Here is a 20,692-nt window from a genome sequence, read left to right on the forward strand (position 1 = left end):
GGGGTTTTGTTTATATTTCTCTTTTTGCCTTGTGGTGGGGGAGGGGGTCCGCCTTGCTTCCCCACTTGTGCCTGACCTGTGCACGGTTCTTTTTCTGGTGGAGCCCCTGCTAGATCCCCATGAGTGTACATGTCCCTGGGGTTCAGCTTTTAGATAGTTGTTTATTAGTTGTGGGCGCCGGCTAGCAATACCCTGCCAGGGATTACCTGGGCGTGAGTCCCTGTTGGTAAACGCTCACGACCCTGGGAATCCCCAAAGGGGTGCGTGGGTCTGATGGATGTGCCCCCAGAATCCCCCTTCGCTTCCTGCGAGTTCGAGGGTTGCTCGGTCCCCTTGACTCAGGGTGATCCTCACGGTTTTTCCCTCTGTCACGCTGCCTGTTGGGTCGGTGACACTTTCGACCCTTAGTCCTGCGAGTTCTGTTACTTGCTGGTAACTCTATTTATCCAGTCTAATGATGATCTTCTACGGGTACAAGCGGCGCAGGCATTGCATGTACACTTTCGGCTGTTGCAATGCGCTAGGTTGGTTGCTTGCCTGGATGCCCCGTTTTGCCTATAGAGACCCGGACTTAAGGGTGGGGGGTCGCTTCAAGCCTGGTTCAGTCCGCGCCCCCTCGTCCTTCCCCTTCGGTGATTCATTCTGGTCCCCCCCATTCGTTCTGGTGATGCTGTTTGGCATCTTTGGGAGACAGTCGGCCGAGTGGACAGCACACTGGACTTGTGATCCTGTGGTCCCGGGTTCGATCCCGGGCACCGGCGAGAAACAATGGGCAGAGTTTCTTTCACCCTATGCCCCTATTACCTAGCAGTAAAATTGGTACCTGGGTGTTAGCCAGCTGTCACGGGCTGCTTCCAGGGGGTGGAGGCCTGGTCGAGGACCGGGCCGCGGGGACACTAAAAAGCCCCGAAATCATCTCAAGATAACCTCAAGATAACCCCCCTCTTCCGGCTCCAAAGCGTCTGAGGGTTTCAGAGTCAGGGCAGGGTTTAGATGGTCTTGAGTCTAGGGCGGTTTTAGAGGATGTCCCTTCTGGAGTAGTGACGGAGGCTTTCGAGTCCGATTTCCCTGCCGAAGCCTCTGGTTCTGGCCAGTGGGCCCCCTTCTGTTTGGCTTACTCGGCTGCGCTGGCTTTTCTTTAGGGGCCGGTGCTCTTGGGGATGACTCAGCCCTGGGTCCTGAGGAGAGGGATCCTGGGGCTGGGAAGGGGCTGACTTGAGGGCCTTGGACCCCATTGGACCCCACCTGGGTTTTTCTACCCTTGGAGCAGTGCTTATTGTTACAAGGAGTGGGGTCCTCTTCCACCCCCCCCCCCCCTCCCACTGCGTACAACTTGGATTTGGTGTCTGCCCCTTCTCGGGTTTGGTTCCGTGTTTCCACAGGTGCGGCGATTCCGTCTTTCGGTTTTCGGAGGTTTTCGGCTTCCCGCATCCAACCGTCTGCAGTGCCTGGTTGATACCTGGTTGATGGGGTTCTGGGAGTTCTTCTACTCCCCAAGCCCGGCCCGAGGCCAGGCTTGACTTGTGAGAGTTTGGTCCACTAGGCTGTTGCTTGGCTGTTTGGTCCACTAGGTCACTAGTGCGGGCGGCCCTAGCGGCTTACCTGCTGCGTGACCCGGATTACGCTTCGGTGATGGATCCGTCGTCTTTCAGGTTTGGGATTTTGTACTCTTTCTGGGTCCGTTACGAGGTTCCGGAGTCATCACGACTGGCGGACTGTCCTATTTTTGCCTTGGAGGCTAGGCATTCTTTCTGTCGCACGCTGGAGTAGCGCGAGATTTCGACTGTGGTTCAGGTGTTCCTAGGGGGGCAACCTTGAGCACCTCAATGAGTGCTTGTTTGCTCCTGCCCTTTCCCAGGATGTTAGCGTTCTGCAGCTTCATGTGCAGGTTCCCTCCCTTTCGGTTGCACAGGTGGCCGAGGATTTGCATGCCAAGGGCCTCTTGGCTTCGGCCTTGCGCTTCTTTTCCCTCCTGAAGCTGTCTTCGGACTGGCTTGGGGGGAGGATGTAGGGGCGCTCGGGGCCGCTCCGGGGTCCGGTGCCTTGGGCTCGGCTGCTCGTGCGTCGGCTACCTTGTTGATGCTGTTTGCACCGATCTTGCAGGATGCAGTTGCCCAGTTTTACGCTTCCTGGCTCGCGTGTCGACAGGTGCTGCTTGCCTCCTCTCTGGAATTGGCCTGGGCCCTGGCTTTTAGTATGTCTTTGCCCTCTTGTCCTCTGCTTTTTGCTCCTGCAGCCGTAGCGCAGTATATTCAGGCTGCTTCAGCCAGTTGCTGTCCGATGTCGGAATTGTTGGTTCTCCGGGGGTCCTGGGGGAGGCTTTCCCGGAGGGGTCATGCCAGAGCTTGGGGTTCCGCTCATCGTGGTAGGCCACTGGCGCCAGGTTCGGCCTTGGCTCCGCCTTCAGACCCGCCTTCGGCTGGTCAGCACGGTGTTCACCCTGTGTGGGGTTCTTGGTCTTGTATGGGGCGCTGGCCCTTTTGCAGTTCACCCCACTGACGGGGCGATTGGGGGGAGGCCTGCGGTGTTCGCTCACACCTGGTTCCATGATTTGTGGGTGTTTTGGGTCATTTCCTTCGGCCTGCAATGGCATTGGGTGGCCCCCTCCTCCTTCGGGGGGTTCAGGGCTGACGGGGCAGACTTCTTCTCCTGTGCTCCGTCGAGTCGTTTTGGAGTGGGTTCGCTTGGGCGTCGTCGAAACGACGTCGTCCTTCAGATGGGTTTCCCGTCTGTTTCCAGTGCCGAAATGGGACTGTGCAGACCTGAGGTTCATTCTGTACTTGTCCCGTCTGAACCCCAGGGTTCATTGCCCCTCCTTTCGGATGACCTCGCTGTCTCAGGTTTGGCTCCTGTTGGAGCCGGGTTCCTGGATGATGTCCCTGGACCTCCGGGACGCTTATTGGTACATCCCGATTCATCCAGGGTTCAGGGACTGGCTCGGCTTTGTAGTGAGCGTCGAGGTTACTGCTTTCGTTGTCTCCCGTTCGGGTTGAATCTGGCTCCTCACGTGTTCACATGCCTTACGCGGGTCGTTGTGGCCCGTTTGCTTCTTCTAGGTGTTTGGGTGTTGGCCTACCTCGATGACTGGCTGGTTTAGGCTCCCAGCAGGTTCAGTTGTCTGCTACCCAGGGATTTGATTCTTTCCCAGCTCGCCGGGTTCAGGTTCTTGGTGAACTGGAGGAAGTCCCATCTGGTGCCCTCCCAGGTTCGGTCATGGCTGCGTCTTGTGTGGGACTCTCGGACCGCTTCCTTGTCTCTTCCTCTGGAGTCTCTCCTCTCCTGCTGCGGTCCCATTTGCACCTGTTTCTGAGGGTCTCCCGGGTCACCCGGCGATTGCTCGAGGGTTTGTGCGGGAGCCCGAACTTCGTGTTGTTGGTCTACCCGCCAGGTCAGGTTTGACTTTGTCGGCTGTTCTGGTTCTTTCGGGACTTCCCTTCCGCCTCTTTCGCGATCGCTGGGTTTGAACCCCGGGGGCTTTGCATCGGCTCCTGCATCGCCGGCTTTCTCTTCAGGTTTTTCAGGGTTCGGTGCCTTGGCGCCTGCCCGAGCCCTCGCTCGATGTGTTCAAGGACGCGTCGTCTCTCGGCAGGGGCTTTGTGACAAGTGCTCACCAGGCCAGCCAAAGGCAGTGGGGTCCGTCCTTCTGTCAAGGCCACAGCACGGTGCGGGAGTTCACGACGGTGTGGTTTGCGCTTCAGAGGATTCGGGTCACCCGCGAGTCAATGATCTGGCTCCATTCGGACTGCTCCCCGGTGGTTCCATTGCCTGAACCGAGGGGGTTCGACGGGGTCCTTGGCTCTCTGGGGCTGGTTGCTTCGGGTGGCTCGTCTGCTGAGTTCTCGGAGTTTGGCTCTTCAGGCCATTCACGTGCGGGGAGTGTCCAACGTCTTGGCCGACGGCCTGTCTCGTTTCGCTCCCCTCTCCATGGAATGGATGGTCGACGCAGACTCCTTCAGTTGGCTTTGCTGGACGTTCGGTCGCCCCGAGGTGGACCTCCTCGTGTCGGCGTGGTCGCTGCGCCTTCCCCCTGTATGTGGCGCCCTTCCCCGACTGCAAGGCCATCGGGGTTGATGCCTTTCGGCAGGACTTGTTGAGGTGGGGGTTCAGCTGTTGCTCCAGGTCCTGACTCACTTGGAGATTTACCAGGGAAGAGTTGTCCTCTTGGCCCCATGGTGGCCGGCCCAACCGTGGTTTCAGGGGCTGCTTGTTCGGTGCCCGAACCCGGAGGTTTTCGCGTGGCTCAGCCTTTTCCAGCAGATCGGACCTGAACGTCATGTGGCTGGTTCAATCTTCTCCTCGAGTCTTCGCGTATGGTATTTTTGACTCGAGTTTATCATCATCTCTATGGTGATGAGGTGGCTTCCTTGTTAAGTGTCCCACCTGCGGGTTTCATCTCGGCCGCAGTATGAAGTTTCCTGGCGGTCCTTCCATTTCTTCCTGTATCTTCGTCATTGTACTTCGCTTTCGGTTAGGGTAGTGTTGTCCTTTCTCTCTCTTGGTTGTTCCAGGACTGTCACCTTATGCCTAACACTCTCGCCTCGTATCATGCAGCGCTGGCGGAGCTGCTTCAGCTTGCTTTCGGTATTGATGTTACTTCTGCACCGTTTCGTAAGCTGTCTCGGGCGTTGTTTGACCTCCGGCCTGCTCCTGCACCGCCTGAGCCGTCATGGTCATTGGACAGAGTGCTCTCTTATCTTCTCCTCGGTTTGTTGTGGCCCCTTCGGTTCAGGATTGTTTCTCCAAGGCTCTTTTTCTGTTGGCATTGGCCTCTGAGGGTCGGGTTGGTGAGCTTCATGCTCTCCTCCGGTGCAGGGGTTTCTGCTTTTTCGGTCTTCATGATGGTTTTGTTTGTTTGCAGCCGTCTCCTTCTTTTCTGGCAAAGAATGAGACTGCTGCTTTTCGGAGGGGTCCCTGGGTTGTGGATGCTTGGTTGGTTAGGCCGGGGGTGCATCGTGTTTTGTGTCCGGTTGCGGCTCTTAGCCGTTATTTGCGCGCCACGGCTTCTGTATCCAGGGACGCGCTTTCAGTTGATTTGGTTTCCCTTCTTCCCTGTTCGCGGGTGCGGGTTTCCCAGGTCATCCACAGAGTTATTAAGGCTAGCCAGCCTGCGGTCTATCCCCATGCCCATGACGTTCGTAAGTTTGCTGCTCTTGCTGCCGTCTTTGGCAACATGTCATGGGCTGACATTCGGGCGTGGGGTTTTTGGTGGTCGAACAGGGTCCTGGCTGCTCGTTACCTTGTGAACGTCCCTGGGCCTAGTCGGGCTTGTGTCGCTTTGGGTCGGCGGTTGCGGCCAGTTGTCTCGACTTCGATTTGAGGAGTGAGCAGTGACCGCCTCCCAGGTAAGTCCCTAAGTTTTTTCCTCTGTGAGTATCTCCAGGGAGCCGACGGGGTACCCCCAGAAAACCAGCGTTGAATGTAATGAAACGCCATTTTCTGGGTGAGACCCGGAGGCTTCCCGGCATCCCTCCCTCCCTCCAGTCAGCGGTTTTTCGCATGTTTTGACATCCAGCCTAAGAACTAAAGGGTGGATAGCCAGTGTGTGGGGTCTGGGGCTTCTCTTTCCCCCTCCCAGGGGGAGCCCCAGGCGCGGCAACGTGTGACGTCATGATCGTTTGCTCGTTTTGTTTAGGGCAGTTCTATCAATTTGTTCGGCTTTTGGTAACAATATTTTCACCAGAATAGTGGTTTGTTTTGGGATGCTTACCTTTCTGGGTGTCTGACCAGGTCGATGGCAGACATAGAATGCTTCCAACCACACGAGGGTTTCTATAGGCCATTGCTCCCCTTGCCTCTTCTGAGGGGGCCCAGGTTCTGGCTCGTGGTTCCCGGTAGGCCCATAGAACTCCATACACATGACTGATGCCAAAGTCTGATACTAGCATATCAGTCAATTAAGCTCCGGGGTGCCTCCAAGTCTCACCCAGAAAATGGAGTTTCATTACATTCAACGCTGCTTTTTTCTCCCTTCCTATTTATGATACGATGCTGAGACATGGACCAGATGAAACCCTCTTCATATACAACTAGTCAAAAATGTTTGATTGAAACCGAACTAGTTTTCATTTACTGCATATTTTTTTGCAAATTTGGATCCAATACCCCCTAATTTCAATAGACGAAAATTTTCTGAACAAGAGGAACTGCTGGCTTTATATACAGTACACTGCAAATATGCAACCATTTATATTATGGAGAAACAATTTCAAACACCGCCTGTCATCTTAATGACGTTTAAAGTCATGGTAGAAAAAATAGTTTCTTGGAATTTCGGGCATTAACTGTTCCAGTTCTGGATCTTGGACGTAAATCTACAATCTAATTGAGATCTTACCATATATCATACTAATCTTGCCACTGAACACACCATTTTTGCTATTTACTCGGTTTTTGGTACACAAGTACTGTAGTGATAACATTTTGGAGCAGTTAGCTCACCTGAGAGTCGCTTGCAGGAGAAGCCTGCGGTTGTGCGAGGAGCGGTAGACTGTAGGAACCTGACGAGGAGGAGGAAGCTGCAAGCTGCGGGGAGTTCTGTTGCAGGAGCTCCACGTCCTCCTGCCCAGCCAAGCCAGAGATTGGAAACTGGGAGTCCTCCTGTGGAGCCTGGCCGGGAGGCTTAGGACCCGTATAGTCATCTGTCTCCTGGTGGATGCGCCGGACGCCATGCAAGAAACTCCGGTGGAAGGTTGCATCGGGGTGGGGCGTGAAGGCCAGCACCAGCAGGCACAGTGAGGCCCCAAGGGTCAGGGTGACTAGGGCCCGGTAACCCCTGCCCCACCGACCCACTCGCAACACCAACACCAACCCTGCAATGACAAAAAAAAAATATATATATATATACAGTATTTTTTTTTTAACCTAAAAGGGGTACCACCTCTGGTGCAAGTGTGGGGACCCATAGCCTCGGAGAAAAAAATAATGAGTACTCAGAGATGACCTTGTGGATCCTCACTGAACACTTTGATATTTTCTTCTCCTACCACCCCTATTCTTTTAGTGTGTGTGTATATATATCTAACTTTATTTTACTATTTCATTACACAAAAAGGGTTACAACATTGGTTACATGCAGGGTATAAGACTACTTGTCACAAGTTGTATAGCTCCTCCAGCTCCTCAGATGGCGGGCAGGAACCATGGATGCAGTGAGCATTTCCTCTCTGGATCGCCACACTAAGGCGCTGAAAGAGAAAACTGGCGGCTCTAGGGTCTCTAGTTGTTTCAATAAGCTTGGACCCCAGCTCCTTCAAAAAACTTGCAGCACTTTTACCCCCAGGCACCAAGTGTCTCTGAGGCAATGGGGACAAAATTGTGGTAGTGATCAAGGTCTCCGTATTTACGTGACTTGGCTGCTTCACGGTGATTGGCAGCACCTCCTGTCTGTGCAGCACTGAAGTTAACATAGGTGTTGGCTAAGGTTGAAACGCAAGTGTAGTCCCACCCCAACTGTCTACCATTCTTCCAGGGGTTCACCATGATCCCGTCTTGGCGACCGATAAACTCATCAGAGTTGCGGGGCATTAGGTAACGGGACTCTCTGCTGGACAACCGGCTGTGGTAAGGCTTCTCTTGATAATGATGTTAACCTTGCCGTGCCTTGCATGCCATCCTCCTGTCCTTTGGCAGAGAAGGCCATGCCGTCCGTACCTGTCGGTCACTGCCTCGCCGTAAATACACCTGTATTCGGTGTGGATTGGGGCAGCAAGACGGAGAGCCACAGCAATTCGGAGGGCCTGAGGTGTGAGACGAGTGCCAGTTGCTGACATTGGGATTACTAATAGGAAGTCCCCTGCATGGGGAGCTGCTACAGCTCAAAGTCGGGCAGTATCATGTGGTGTTGTCACAGCTTCTAGTAATGTCACAGCTTCTTGGTCGGCAATGGGGTGATCCCAGCTGGATTGCTTATGGGCTTCAGAAAGCAGTGGCTGGGGGTGCTGGTCCTGCGAGAGAGACCCATTTGGTAGTGCAGTCCGTAAAGCTGGGATCATGTATCCCTGCCCGTTGAACTAGGTGCTCAGATAGGATTTCCTTCAAGTTGTCAGACACCACTGAAGAGGACAGGAACACTGATACCGCAATTTGTGTTGCTGTGCGCACGTCGAGGCCCCCCGAGTCTGACAGGAAGGGAGGCCTGTTTCCTCTGTGAGTCGCTGAGAGAAAAGTTGAGGGCTTTTTCTAGCATTGATTTCAGCAAGCTGTCATACTCTTCTAATTTAATATTATTGAAAGATGGCGAACATCTAAGAAAGTAGGTCAGCCTGGGGAGGGACAGGCATCTGGTGATGAGGTAAAGTGCATCATGAGCATCGATGTCTTCAATCCTCTCGTTCATCCTCTTCAGGTCGGTGTTCTTCTTACCAAGGATCTCATCGGTGGCATTCCCTCCAAGAGGAGCACCTAGAAGTGTGCTGTCCTCAGGGTTGGTTATGTGAATGTCAGGTAAAACAACCTTTATTTGCTCTATTATGTGCTGGTTGGTGGAGGTTATTTCGCACTTGGAAGAGTTCAGGGTGAGGCCTAGACTTGCTCCTTGCTCCTGAATTATTCTTATGTCATCCAAGAGTGAGGCTGGGGAGCCGGCTAGAGTACCATTGTCCAAAAACCAAATGTTGAGCTCACTGGATGGGTTATCGGTGACTTCCTTGATGACTAGGCAAAAAAGAAAAGGAGCAAGGGGGTCACCCTGTTGGACACCTTGTGATTCAATTTCATGTTCCCCGAAAAACAAAGTGAGAGTCTTGCTGTAACATGAGTTTACAAACAGGTAGAGGGAAGGAAAAAGGCAATGAACCGCACTGAGTACTGCATCCCTTCTAACCAGATTGAAAGCATTTTTGAAGTCCAGTTTTATCAGGGCTTTTTCATCCGTAATGTTGGCAATGTAGGCTCTAGCTGCATGAGCCGCTGCCTCACATCCTTGGGGAATGCCAAACCCAAGCTGTTTTGGCTTCAGCATGTCTGCTGCTGCCTGACTAACTGTTCTGGCAGCAGCCTTAGCGACGAGGCGCCGGAGTGAGTTGCCCACAGCTATCGGTCTGATTCCTCCATCTTTTTTCTTGAGGGCACAGAGTGAAGCACCAAAAAAGATAAGCCATATGGTCTCTGGTATGTTGCCAGCTAGACATGTGTTGGAGAATCTAGTTCCACCAGGAGGTCCTGTGCAATGTCTCCTAGTGCAGGGTTGAGCATTTGTTTGATGTGTGTCTTAGTCCTGTGAACCCGCCTGCTGATCCTGGTGGGAAGGATAAAGCTGCTTTATGCACCATGGATTCGAGCACACACAGGGGTTCTGCTCTGGTGACACCGACTAGAGTAACACTGTCATCATGTGGAGCTCTGAGTGGGTGTTTTTCTCTTAGGGCTTGTGCTGTATCGGCGTCTATGGTGGCAACTGTGTCCTCGCTGGTGATGACTCTGATCGCCCCTATTGTGTTGCCTTCTTCTATTTTCTTGCTGATTGTTACTCTGATTTTGGATGCCTCGGTTCTGCTGTTGATACCTTTCCTGCGGTGGGTGTTTTTGGCACAGATGGGGAGGAGTGCCAGGTTGTCCTCTCTAGGAAAACTATTTATAGACATAATGACTGAGGAAGCTAGTGATTACACAAAGCAAAGGATACAACACAAAGGATTTGTCTCTCCTTGCAGGGACAGCTAGGCATATGTTACCAAACAGGAGAAGATTGCGCCATGCTTGGATGGTTCCAGGAGAGTCATTAACTTTTTCAAGAGGCTGGATAGTTCGCCTGCCGCTTAGGAGCGAGCAGCTTTGGGAATGTGCTGCAAGGTTATATACAGTATATATATTACATTTGCTGAATGGCCCTGCAATGCCAAAAACAAGTGTGCTCTGTACATAATTCATGACTTTTAACCTTAATTCTGCTATGGAATAACTTATAATTGAAAGTTAAGAAAAAATGGGGATTACACCTATTAATTGGCTTCCTTGTCAAAACTTGTTAAAAATATTTGAAAAACTAATCTACAAACAGCTTTACTCTTATCTAGCCAAACACAATATACTTGGCTCTTGTCAATATGGCTTCAGACCCAAAAAAAGCACTAACGATGCACTTATTAGTATGATTAACTTGATTCATGCAGCTCTTGATAAAAATGAGTTCCCTGTTGGGTTATTTGTGGACCTGCGTAAGGCTTTTGACACTGTCAACCACTAAAACCTTCTTCTTAAATTACATCATTATGGAGTCAGAGGACACTCCCTGCAATACCTCAAATCTTACCTTACTGACAGGCTCCAGTATGTTTCTGTGAATAATTCAATTTCTCCCACCCTACCCATCAACATCGGTGTTCCTCAGGGCAGCATACTTGGCCCTCTCCTCTTTCTCATCTACATTAATGACCTTCCAAATGCCTCCGAACACCTCAAACCAATTCTATTTGCTGACGACACAACCTTCATTTACTCCAGTCCTGACCCCCTTGCTCTAAATGCCACAGTAAATACTGAGCTAAATAAAGTCCATCTTTGGCTAACTGCCAACAAACTCACCCTTAACATTGACAAAACGTTCTATATTCTGTTTGGCAATAAATCCTCTAATCAAATAAATCTCAGAATAAACAATACCCAAATTTGTAACAAAATAGATGGCAAATTCCTTGGCGTTCTCATTGACCACAAGCTGAATTTTCTAGGGACACATTCAAAATTTATTAAAAAAAGTTTCAAAAACTGTTGGTATTCTTTCTAAGATCAGATATTTTGTACTCCGCCCTGCCCTGGTGACCCTCTATTACTCCCTCATCTATCCATACCTCAACTATGGTATTTGTGCTTGGGGTTTTACTACCCAAAATCATTTACATCCTCTAATTACTCAACACAAAGCTGCTATTAGGACAATATCTAACTCTGGTCCCAGACATCCCTAATCTCTGAATATGTTAGATATTAAGTCACTGCACATTCTCTCATGTGTATTATACATATATAAAACACTGAACTGTAATGCCAATCCTGACCTCAAAAGCTTCATTGAAGGTTGTAACAGAACCCATGAGCAACACACCAGAAATACAGTTTTGATATTCTAAGAGTACGACTTAATCAAACTAGAAATGCTCTACAAATCAAGGGACCCAGAATGTGGAATGACCTTCCCAACCATACAGTCTTTAAGTCTCTCTTAAGTACCTCTTTAAGAGAGGTACAGTCTTTAAGACTGTACCTCTCTCAACCAGTTTAAGATAAAAACGAAGCACTACCTAATAAATTCCCTGTAACCTACCTTACCCCTCTATTGTCAATCCATGTCTGTTTTTTTTTTTAAACAACGCTGTTTGTCGACCTAATTGTATTTGTGCTGCTTTTTCAGTCATGTTCCCCCCCTTTTTTATCTCGATTTTTATTTGTTCTCAACACATTTCATTCTTTATACTCAATTAGTATTAAAATTTAGTCATTAATGTTTTTTATGCCCGAAACGCTTTGCGTACTAGTGGCTTTAGGCATTGTATGTACTAGCTCTATCTATAATTCCATCAATCTTAGTAAAATCTCTTGTATGTATGTACCTTACCTAACTAAACATTTATTTATTTATTTATTTGTGGAGGTTCCAGGGATCAAGGGGCCCCACGGCCTGATCTGGTCGTCTGGTTCAACCAGGCTGTTGAACAAGTCTGCTCGCAGCCTGACGTATGAATCACAGCCTGGTTCATCAGGTATTTTCTGGAAGTATTTATCGAGTCTATTCTTGAACACTGAGAGGCCGGCCGGTTATTCCCGTTATGTGTAGCGGAAGAGTGATGGGCCTTGGGCATGTCTTGGGCCCCTTGATGTTGATAGTTCTCCCTCAGGGTACCTATTGTACCTCTGCTTTTTAATGGGGCTATTTTGCACATCCTGCCAGGCCCACTGGTTGATTTAGAACCAGTCCCCTCTTAATATTTCCCACGTGTAGATTATTATGTATCTGTCTCGCCTGCGCTCTAGAGAATACAGATTTAAAACTTTTAATCGGTCCCAATAATTTAGATGACTTACAGAGTGAATTCTAGCGGTAAATTATCTTTGCACACACTAGGTCAGCAATTTCTCCGACTCTGAATGGGGCTGTTAGTGTTGAACAATATTCTACCATAGAGAACACTAGTGTCTTGAAAAGTATCATCATTGGTATGGCATCTCTTGTTTGGAAGGTCCTTGTTATCCAACCTGTTATTTTTCTTGTAGTCCTGACGGCTACTTCAGTGTGTTCTTTAAAGCTATGGTCTTCCGACATGATTACTCGTAGATCCTTTACATTGCTTTCTCGTTCTATATGTGATGTGACTCCGCTTTATATATATATGGTTTCTGGTTTTATATTTTCGTTTTTTCCATAATGCCTAAGCTGGAACTTATTTTTATTAAACATCATATTATTATTTATGAACCATTGAAAGACCCGATTTACGTCAGATTGGAGGTTTGCCGTGTCCTGTAGTTTAATAAGTTTGATTCCTGCTTCCTCTTAATGTCTCAACTAAATCATACTTACTGTACACTGATATATTTTGTTTCAGGTTTGATAACCAGATCCAGGTGAACTTTTTTTGTAAAGCCAACTCATCATAGCCAGTCGCATACGACATCTGCTTGATGGGGTTTTGGGAGTTCTTCTACTCCCCAAGCCCGGCCCGAGGCCAGGCTTGACTTGTGAGAGCTTGGTCCAACAGGCTGTTGCTTGGAGCGGCCCGCAGGCCCACATATCCACCACAGCCCACAGGCCCACATATCCACCACAGCCCACAGGCCCACATATCCACCACAGCCCACAGGCCCACATATCCACCACAGCCCACAGGCCCACATATCCACCACAGCCCACAGGCCCACATATCCACCACAGCCTGCAGGCCTACATATCCACCGCAGGCCCACATATCCACCACAGCCCACAGGCCCACATATCCACCACAGCCCGCAGGCCCACATATCCACCACAGTCCGCAGGTCCACATATCCACCACAGCCCGCAGGTCCACATATCCACCACAGCCCGCAGGTCCACATATCCACCACAGCCCACAGGCCCACATATCCACCACAGCCCGCAGGCCCACATATCCACCACAGCCCGCAGGCTCACATAACCACCACAGCCCGGTTGGTCCGGCATTTCTTTTAGAAAACTATCTAGTTTTCTCTTGAAGATGTCCACGGTTGTTCCGGCAATATTTCTTATACTCGCTGGCAGGACGTTGAACAACCGCGGACCTCTGATGTTTATACAGTGTTCCCTGATTGTGCTTATGGCACCCCTGCTCTTCACTGGTTCCCTGCTCTTATGAGACATCCATCGTCTCATAAACCCTTGCTGGCTAAGAAATAGAATATGAAGATCAGTCACAGACACAGCAAAAGTGCACCAAAGTTAGGGAACATCAACAGAAAAAAAGAGGCCAAGAAAAATAGGAAGAAACAAGTAAAAACAAGAGGAGCATAAACACCAGAGCACAGAGACAGTCAAGTCATAGAGAGTAGACACCAGAGTATAAAGACAGGAAAGTCACAGACAGTAAACAAGAGACAGTTAAATCACAGACAGAAGTCTCTCTTAAACAACAATTCACAACGGCCACTGTTACCCAGCCCGTTGCCCCATTCCCCCCCCTCCCCAAATAGGATGCGTAGACGGTCATGCTCAACTTTTGGGGTCATGCCTGTGTCTTTTCAACAGCCTGGTTGACCAATCCAGCAACGAGGAGGCCTGGACGATGACCGGACCGCGGGGACGCTAAGCCCCGAAACCAACACAAGGTAACCAAGTATCACCCCATATACTGAGAACTGAGGACCATGCTAGTAGTGTCGTAGCTTCCCACACATCCCAGTATCAACCATAAATCAAAATTAAAGACACAGGAGATGGGAAGATAACAAAGAGGTCAATCAAGTACCCTGGTTGATGTAACAACGTGTTTGAGTAACGATCGAGGTGTGTGAAAGGATAAGAGTTGGCAGCAATTCTAGTTAATGTATTGACTGAATTAATGACTGTACCAGGTCTGAGTGAGTGCCAATAATGATGTGAATTAGAAACCTGCAGGTGTTTTGGGCAGCCTCCGAACGCAGGCACGCACGCCCAGGAAGAAGCCCCACACAGATATACCACTTTTTGTTTTGTTTTGTTTTGTTTTACACTAGCCTGAACTCGCCGTTACAATGAGTGGTTTGCTGTAGGCGTCATCTGTTTATTCGCTAGGATTGCTTGCCTTCAGTGACAGTAATAGCGAAACTGTTGTTCATGTCCGCAGCAAACGCTCCCCAGCGAAGGGTTTTTGAACACTGTTACCACCCAGGCCAACCCAGCGAGGCTACGGCCTGATTAATATATATTACTGGGTTGCACTTCCTCTTGCGGTTTCCTGCGGCTTCTGCGGTTTCCTGCGGTTTTCCGGTGTAATGATCGAGGAATACTCGCACTACTTCATGGTGGATGAAAAATTGCCATTGGGTATAGCTGCAATTAAGTGTTTAGTGTGAGGAAGTTTGCAAGAAGGAAAATCTTGTAACAGTAATGTAATGATAAGTGTTAGCAGATCTGCAGTGGTGTTGGGTAGGTAATGGTTGTTAATGGTTGTACTTATAGAATGGTAGTTGTGTTACTGTTAGAGGAGTTCGGGGTGAGTGGTGGTGGTTGTTGTAATGGTGGTTGTTGCAGTAGTATTAATGGTTGTTGTAGTACTAATGGTTGTGGTTGTGGTAGTAATGGTGGTGATTGTAGTATTAATGGTCGTGGTTGTAGTAGTAATGGTGGTGGTTGTTGTAGTGGTAATGGTGGTTGTAGTGGTAATGGTGGTTATTGTAGTAGTAATAGTGGTTGTTGTTGTAGTAGTAATGGTGGTTGTAGTAGACATGGTAATGTTGGCTGTTGTAGTAGTAATAATGGTGGTTGTAGTAATGGTTGTTGTGATAATGGTGGTTGTTGTGGTAGTAAAGGTTCTTGTTATCCAACCTGTCAATTTTTCTAGAAGTTGTGATAGCTACTTTATTGTTTTCTTTTAAAGTAAAATCTTCCTACATGATTACTCTCAGATCCGTTACATTGATGCTCTTTCGTTCTACGGTGTAGTTTGACGGCGTTTGATATGTGGTTTCCGTTTTTATATTTTTTTTTTCGAGAAACTGCCAAGCGTGACCATTCATCTGACTGTTCCTGCTCCACCCTCTCTCTCTCCCTCCTCTTTGACTTCCGTTTTCCCGTGGTGTGGGACCGTTTAGGAGAGAGTAACCCGTCCTCTTAAACATAACGTCGCTTTTCGCTCGTATGCGCGCTATGGCCAAAAATGGACGTAATTTGAAATGAAATCGGCTCACGAAAGTGATGTATTGTCCCTTTTTCTGTTTGAGTCCTCCGGCTTACCCGGAAAGGTTAGGAGAGGAAACTATCAATTAACGTTTTTCATGACGTTTTGAAACTTAGGGGAATTTCCTGCCCTGCGAACCTACCAGAGGACCCTTAACTTATTGTTTTCGAAAACAAAAATTTATTGTCATTTTTTTCATTTTCAAATTACGCCCATTTTCGGCCATACGGGTAAACGGCCAAATTCAAAAACGGTAATTTGTGAGAGGACAGGTTGCCAGCATCTCCCTACTGGTGACGCTCCAGATCGGTGACTTGGGTTCAAGACTTTTTAACAATATTTTCACCTTTTAAATGAGAGCACTGAACATCAGAGGCCCACGGCTGTTCAACACTCTCCCAGCAAGCATTACCAATATTGCCGGAACAAAGGTGGACTTCTTCAAAAAGCTGAGTTTTGGCGTTCACAGCTCGACGGGTAGGCGGTTCCACGGGTTTATAACCCTATGGGTGAAAAAGCATCTCCTGTTTTCTGTACTATATTGTGGCTTGTTGAGGTTGAACCCGTTGCTCCTCGTTCGTGTTACAGCTGACCTTTTGAATAAATTGTCCGGATCGACAATACTCCAAATTGTTCAGTATTTTAAAGGTTTCGACGAGATCCACCCTGTCATGCCTGGTTTGCAGTGTTGTTAGCCCTGTGACCCTCAGCCGTTCCTGGTACGAGAGATGACTAAGCTCTGTGATTATTTTTGTTGCCCGGTGTTGCACCTTCTCCAGAGCAGCTATATCTTTCTGAAGACATAGCTCCAGGTATAGCGCAGGAACTGGAACTTATCCTCATTAAACGTTATATTTTTTCTGTGGCCCAATGGAAGTCCTGACTAAATACCAGATTGGAGGTTTAAGGGGCATAAGTAGCCGACAATTCACAGTGTTCAAGAGACAATAAACACTTCCACAGAATACCTGACCAACCAAACCAGGGGCCAGATTTACGAAGCAGTTACGCAAGTACTTACGAACGTGTACATCTTTCATCAATCTTTGACAGCTTTGGTTACATTTATGAAACAGTTTACAAGCATGAAAACTTCCCAATCAACTGTTGTTATTGTTATAAACAGCCTCCTGGTGCTTCCGAGCTCATTAACTGTTTAATAATTGTAAACAAAGCCGCCAAAGATTGAGAAAAGATGGACGGGTTCGTAAGTGTTTGCGTAACTGCTTCGTGAATCTGGCCCTAGGTCTGGTCAGAGAGCGGTCCGCTGGGACGTGGATCCTCGCAACTAACACAAGGTAGAGGGAGTTTTGATCATGGCACGCTCCGGAATCAGGTGATAATGTGAAACTCCACCTACGTACTTTGACAATAGGAAGGTAGAGTTCCACTCTACCTTCCTCGATCATATTCCATCAGTAACTGCATCATATTAATGACTTAACAATCATAATTCAGTGCTATATATTCCTCGTCATTCACACATATGCATAGCACTATAAATTCGTTATATTTAGTCAATGAAAATATCACTATTTAAATTTCTTGTATATATTGCCAATATGCCATTACTCAAATCGTTAGGTATATGTTAAATATATTTTTCACGGGTGCAATCGTTTCACTCGGTAGTCACTCATCCTGTGAGTGAACATACCGCCAAAGCCAGGTCGTTCTCTCCAGCGTTCCCAACGCCAAAAAATATCGTACTAAGGTGCTCTTATCCTAACCTACCAGAGGACCCACGAACAGAAAACGGGACATTGTCAATGTCGCGAGCCGCTACTATTTTCTAATGCGACAGTTTTTGGCCTTAGGTAGAGCATACGTCAAAATGCGACGTGCTATAAGGAAGACGGGTTGCAAACAGCATACACAACACACACCAATAGGAAGAAAACCGGCTGGGTTGTTGTCCATCCTGTCACTCGTACCCAGCCGCAGTTGGGACTTAACTGCCTTAAGTGAAGAGACTGTAAAACATGGGATTCAAATCTTACAACTTTCAAGTTTACGTCATCTTGCGGGCGCAAAGTGGAGGAATCTTTTAAGGACAGTATCTATAGTGGACAAAAATTGGTTTCCTAACTCGAACAATGAGGGGGGGGAGTTATTATACTACACACACACATTTGTAATGTGTCTTAGATGGGCACTATCTCTCAAGTAGTGTGGTCCAGACGATGTCCTTCACTCATGCTACAACTTCTGCAACTTCGCTCCTCAGCTGCTGTTGCCATCCCGAATCTCCCAGAATACTTGTGTCCAAGACCAATTGTGCAGTTACGGATTCCCTTACGGTGGTGCGGAGTACGGATTTCCTCCTGCAGTCACTTCCATTTCGTCCATAATGAATGAGGCTGTTGGCTGCACCTGCATTGAACGAGCGTACAGGTTCACTGTCTTGCTCTTCTGTCCTTTCCTCGGCTACCTCATCACGGTGATGATGTTTGATGATGCCCCTGATTAATATTAGTGTTTACTGGCAACTGATTGTTGCTGGTTAAAAGTGTACTACAATGTTTTGAATTATAAAACAAGAGGTGTCGGCAGCTGGAGCTCGACCAACTATCGGTGTTGTGATTATTGTATCTTGACGTGCGATAAATTCCTAATACTAAACCTAACCAAGCAATATTATTTTTTTTAGCCTAATACTAAACCTAACCAAGCAATATTAATTTTTTTTAGCCTAATTTTTTTAATTTTGCCTCGAGGGGCGAGTTTATTGGGGGTGCTTTTTTTGTAGCCTATTCAACGTATCTCGCCCAAGTGAATATAGAGTGTAAGAAATCTGCCTCTATGTTTTCTTGATAAACAGGAGTCGGAGGCAAGGTATCGTATCTCCAGACACTTCATACAGAGCTCTCAACTCCTTCAGCCTCTACCCGACGACCCTAAACACTGTAAGCTAATCCCAGCTAATATAATGGCCGTCCTGTGACGTCATTTGTTTATACGGTTTTGCCACAACGCAGCCCAGTCAACCACGAGCGAACTCCAGAGGAAATTGTTATTTGGCTTCGTTCGCTTCTTCAGAAACAACAGCGCAAGGATAAATATTTCAGAATGTTAAAATAAAAGACTTTAATATAAACATTACATCATCTTCAGCACTCAGACGCTATAATTATGCTTTTGCAAGTTTCATCTTATCTGTTGTTGTTTTTTACACTTGTAAATAGTGTAAATTTGTATATATTTTTTATCTTTAGACGAGTTCTCCGCATATATGCAGGTCATTCTATTTATAAATCTCAATTTCCATCGTCCTCAATTGGTAACACTTATAACCTGTAGATTGTGTTTGGATATAGTGGTGGGGCCAGGTAATTCATTCAATTTCTATCTTTATTATGCACCCCATACCCATCCCGTGGGCGGTGGTGTAAAGGATTACAGAGAGTTAGGATTACAGAGGCACATAATCGATTCAGGAACTGAACCAGGTAATGTAACCAGTTTGTTCAACGGCGAGTGTCGTGTACGTGTGCGTTACTTCCGTTGTTTAACGTGACCCCAGGAGCACCCCGAGCAGGTAACGGTTGGGCTTGCACCATACCTGTGGTGTGTGTGTGGGGGGGGAGGGGGTTTCCTCCGTTGTTGGCGTGACCCAGAAGGGTACCTCGAGGGTGTGACGCCAGCAGCCGCCTCCAACAGCCTGGCTGACCAGTCCAGCAACGAGGAGGCCTGGGCCGCGGGGACGCTAAGCCCCGAAATCATTGCAAGGGACGGTATCCCTGGGGACGGTAACGGAAAAGAGACCATTCCCAATTTGGTTAGCGAAGCCCACACCTACATCCAACAAGAAAAATATATATTATATAATATGTGTGTATATATCGCGAAAATAAACACGTGATTAAAAATGTGACAGTGTCAGACCACGGAGGAAAAATGAAACAGGAATTTCTGTAGACAACAGAAAGCCTACGAATAATTTATCTTATGTTCATTATTTTTCAGGGCATTGATACAATGTGAAAAAGTCAATTTTTTCTTCAGTGTATCTAAGAGCTCTTCAAGTTGTGAGTCCAGAATTCTTAGACGAAGAGTTTAAGAATATTGATTCGATTGGTTTCAAGCTTTGTTACCTACTGAATTTTTTGGAAGTTTGCCGTAGCAAAGCACGTCGTACATATTATAATAATATATGCAGTGAAAGAATTCGCCCAAAGAATGTGTTATGTTTACCATATTTCTCTGGGTTTGAGAATATTGTCAAGGCCTTGAAACTTTTTAATATACATGTATTGTTTAGCTACGAAAATACTGTTGGTAAGCTATTAGTTAGGAACAGCCCTCGTAGTGATAATTGTGTCATTTATAAAATACCTTGTAAAGACTGTAATAAGTTCTATGTTGGGCAAACTTCTAAAGATTTCAAATGTAGAATTTCGCAACATAAATACTCTGTAAGACATGGCCAATTGTCTAATGCTTTGTTCATCTGTCAGAAGATGCTCACCAAATTGATTGAGAGATGGCGTCTTCAATAACCAATTGTAAAAGCACCTATAACAGAAACATAATTGAATCTGCTTTAAAACAGATCACAAAAGCAAGTAATTTGAACATTAGTAGTGGTTTATATAACTTAGATCCATTTTTAATAGATCAATTAAAGGGCGATTTAAGTAGGATCATTGGAACACATTTGTCTTACTAATTCATTGTAAATATTTACTATTTTATGCTATAATTATCCATATGTGGGCCTGTGTGTGGTTGCTGCATCGGATTTGCCAATAGGCCGTCTGCAGTGTACACGTATTGTAACTCACCTCACTCCACCATTCTCTCCTGCCTATTTATGTCCAGTTTTCGACCTGTAAAACCACTCCTTCTGAAGATGTATTAATATACGAAAGTACTTAAGGAAATTCCTGTTTCATTTTCCTCCGTGGTCTGACATTGTCATATATAAATATATATATATATATATATATATATATATATATATATATATATATATATATATATATATATATATATATATATATATGTATGTATGTATGTATGTATGTAAAACCTAAAAGGAGTACCACCTCTGGTGCAAGTGTAGGGACCCACAGCCTCGGAGAAGAAAATAATGAGTACTCAGAAAAGACTTTGTGGATCCTCACTGAACACTTTGATATTTTCTTCTACCACCCCTATTCTTTTAGTGTGTGTGTATATATATCTAACTTTATTTTACAATTTCATTACACAAAAAGGGTTACAACATTGGTTACATGCAAGGTACAAGACTATTTGTCACAAGTTGTATAGCTCCTCCAGCTCCTCAGATGGCGGGCAGGAACCATGGATGCAGTGAGCATTTCCTCTCTGGATCGCCACACTAAGGCGCTGAAAGAAAAAAC

The 20,692-nt window shown here is 47.1% G+C and overlaps 1 protein-coding gene across 1 annotated transcript in view; it reads right to left on the reverse strand.

Moving 5' to 3' along the window:
• The window catches only part of LOC123759299 (uncharacterized), a 232,906-nt gene that overhangs the window by 47,994 nt on the left and 164,220 nt on the right, over positions 1 to 20,692 (reverse strand). Inside the window, exon 2 of the mRNA XM_045744169.2 lies at positions 6,439 to 6,809. Within this exon, the coding sequence (XP_045600125.2) occupies positions 6,439 to 6,809 (371 nt within the window). The remainder of the gene's footprint in view (positions 1 to 6,438; positions 6,810 to 20,692) is intronic.

This window comes from Procambarus clarkii, chromosome 32, assembly GCF_040958095.1.
Source record: "Procambarus clarkii isolate CNS0578487 chromosome 32, FALCON_Pclarkii_2.0, whole genome shotgun sequence".
Classification (NCBI taxonomy): Eukaryota; Metazoa; Arthropoda; class Malacostraca; order Decapoda; family Cambaridae; genus Procambarus; species Procambarus clarkii.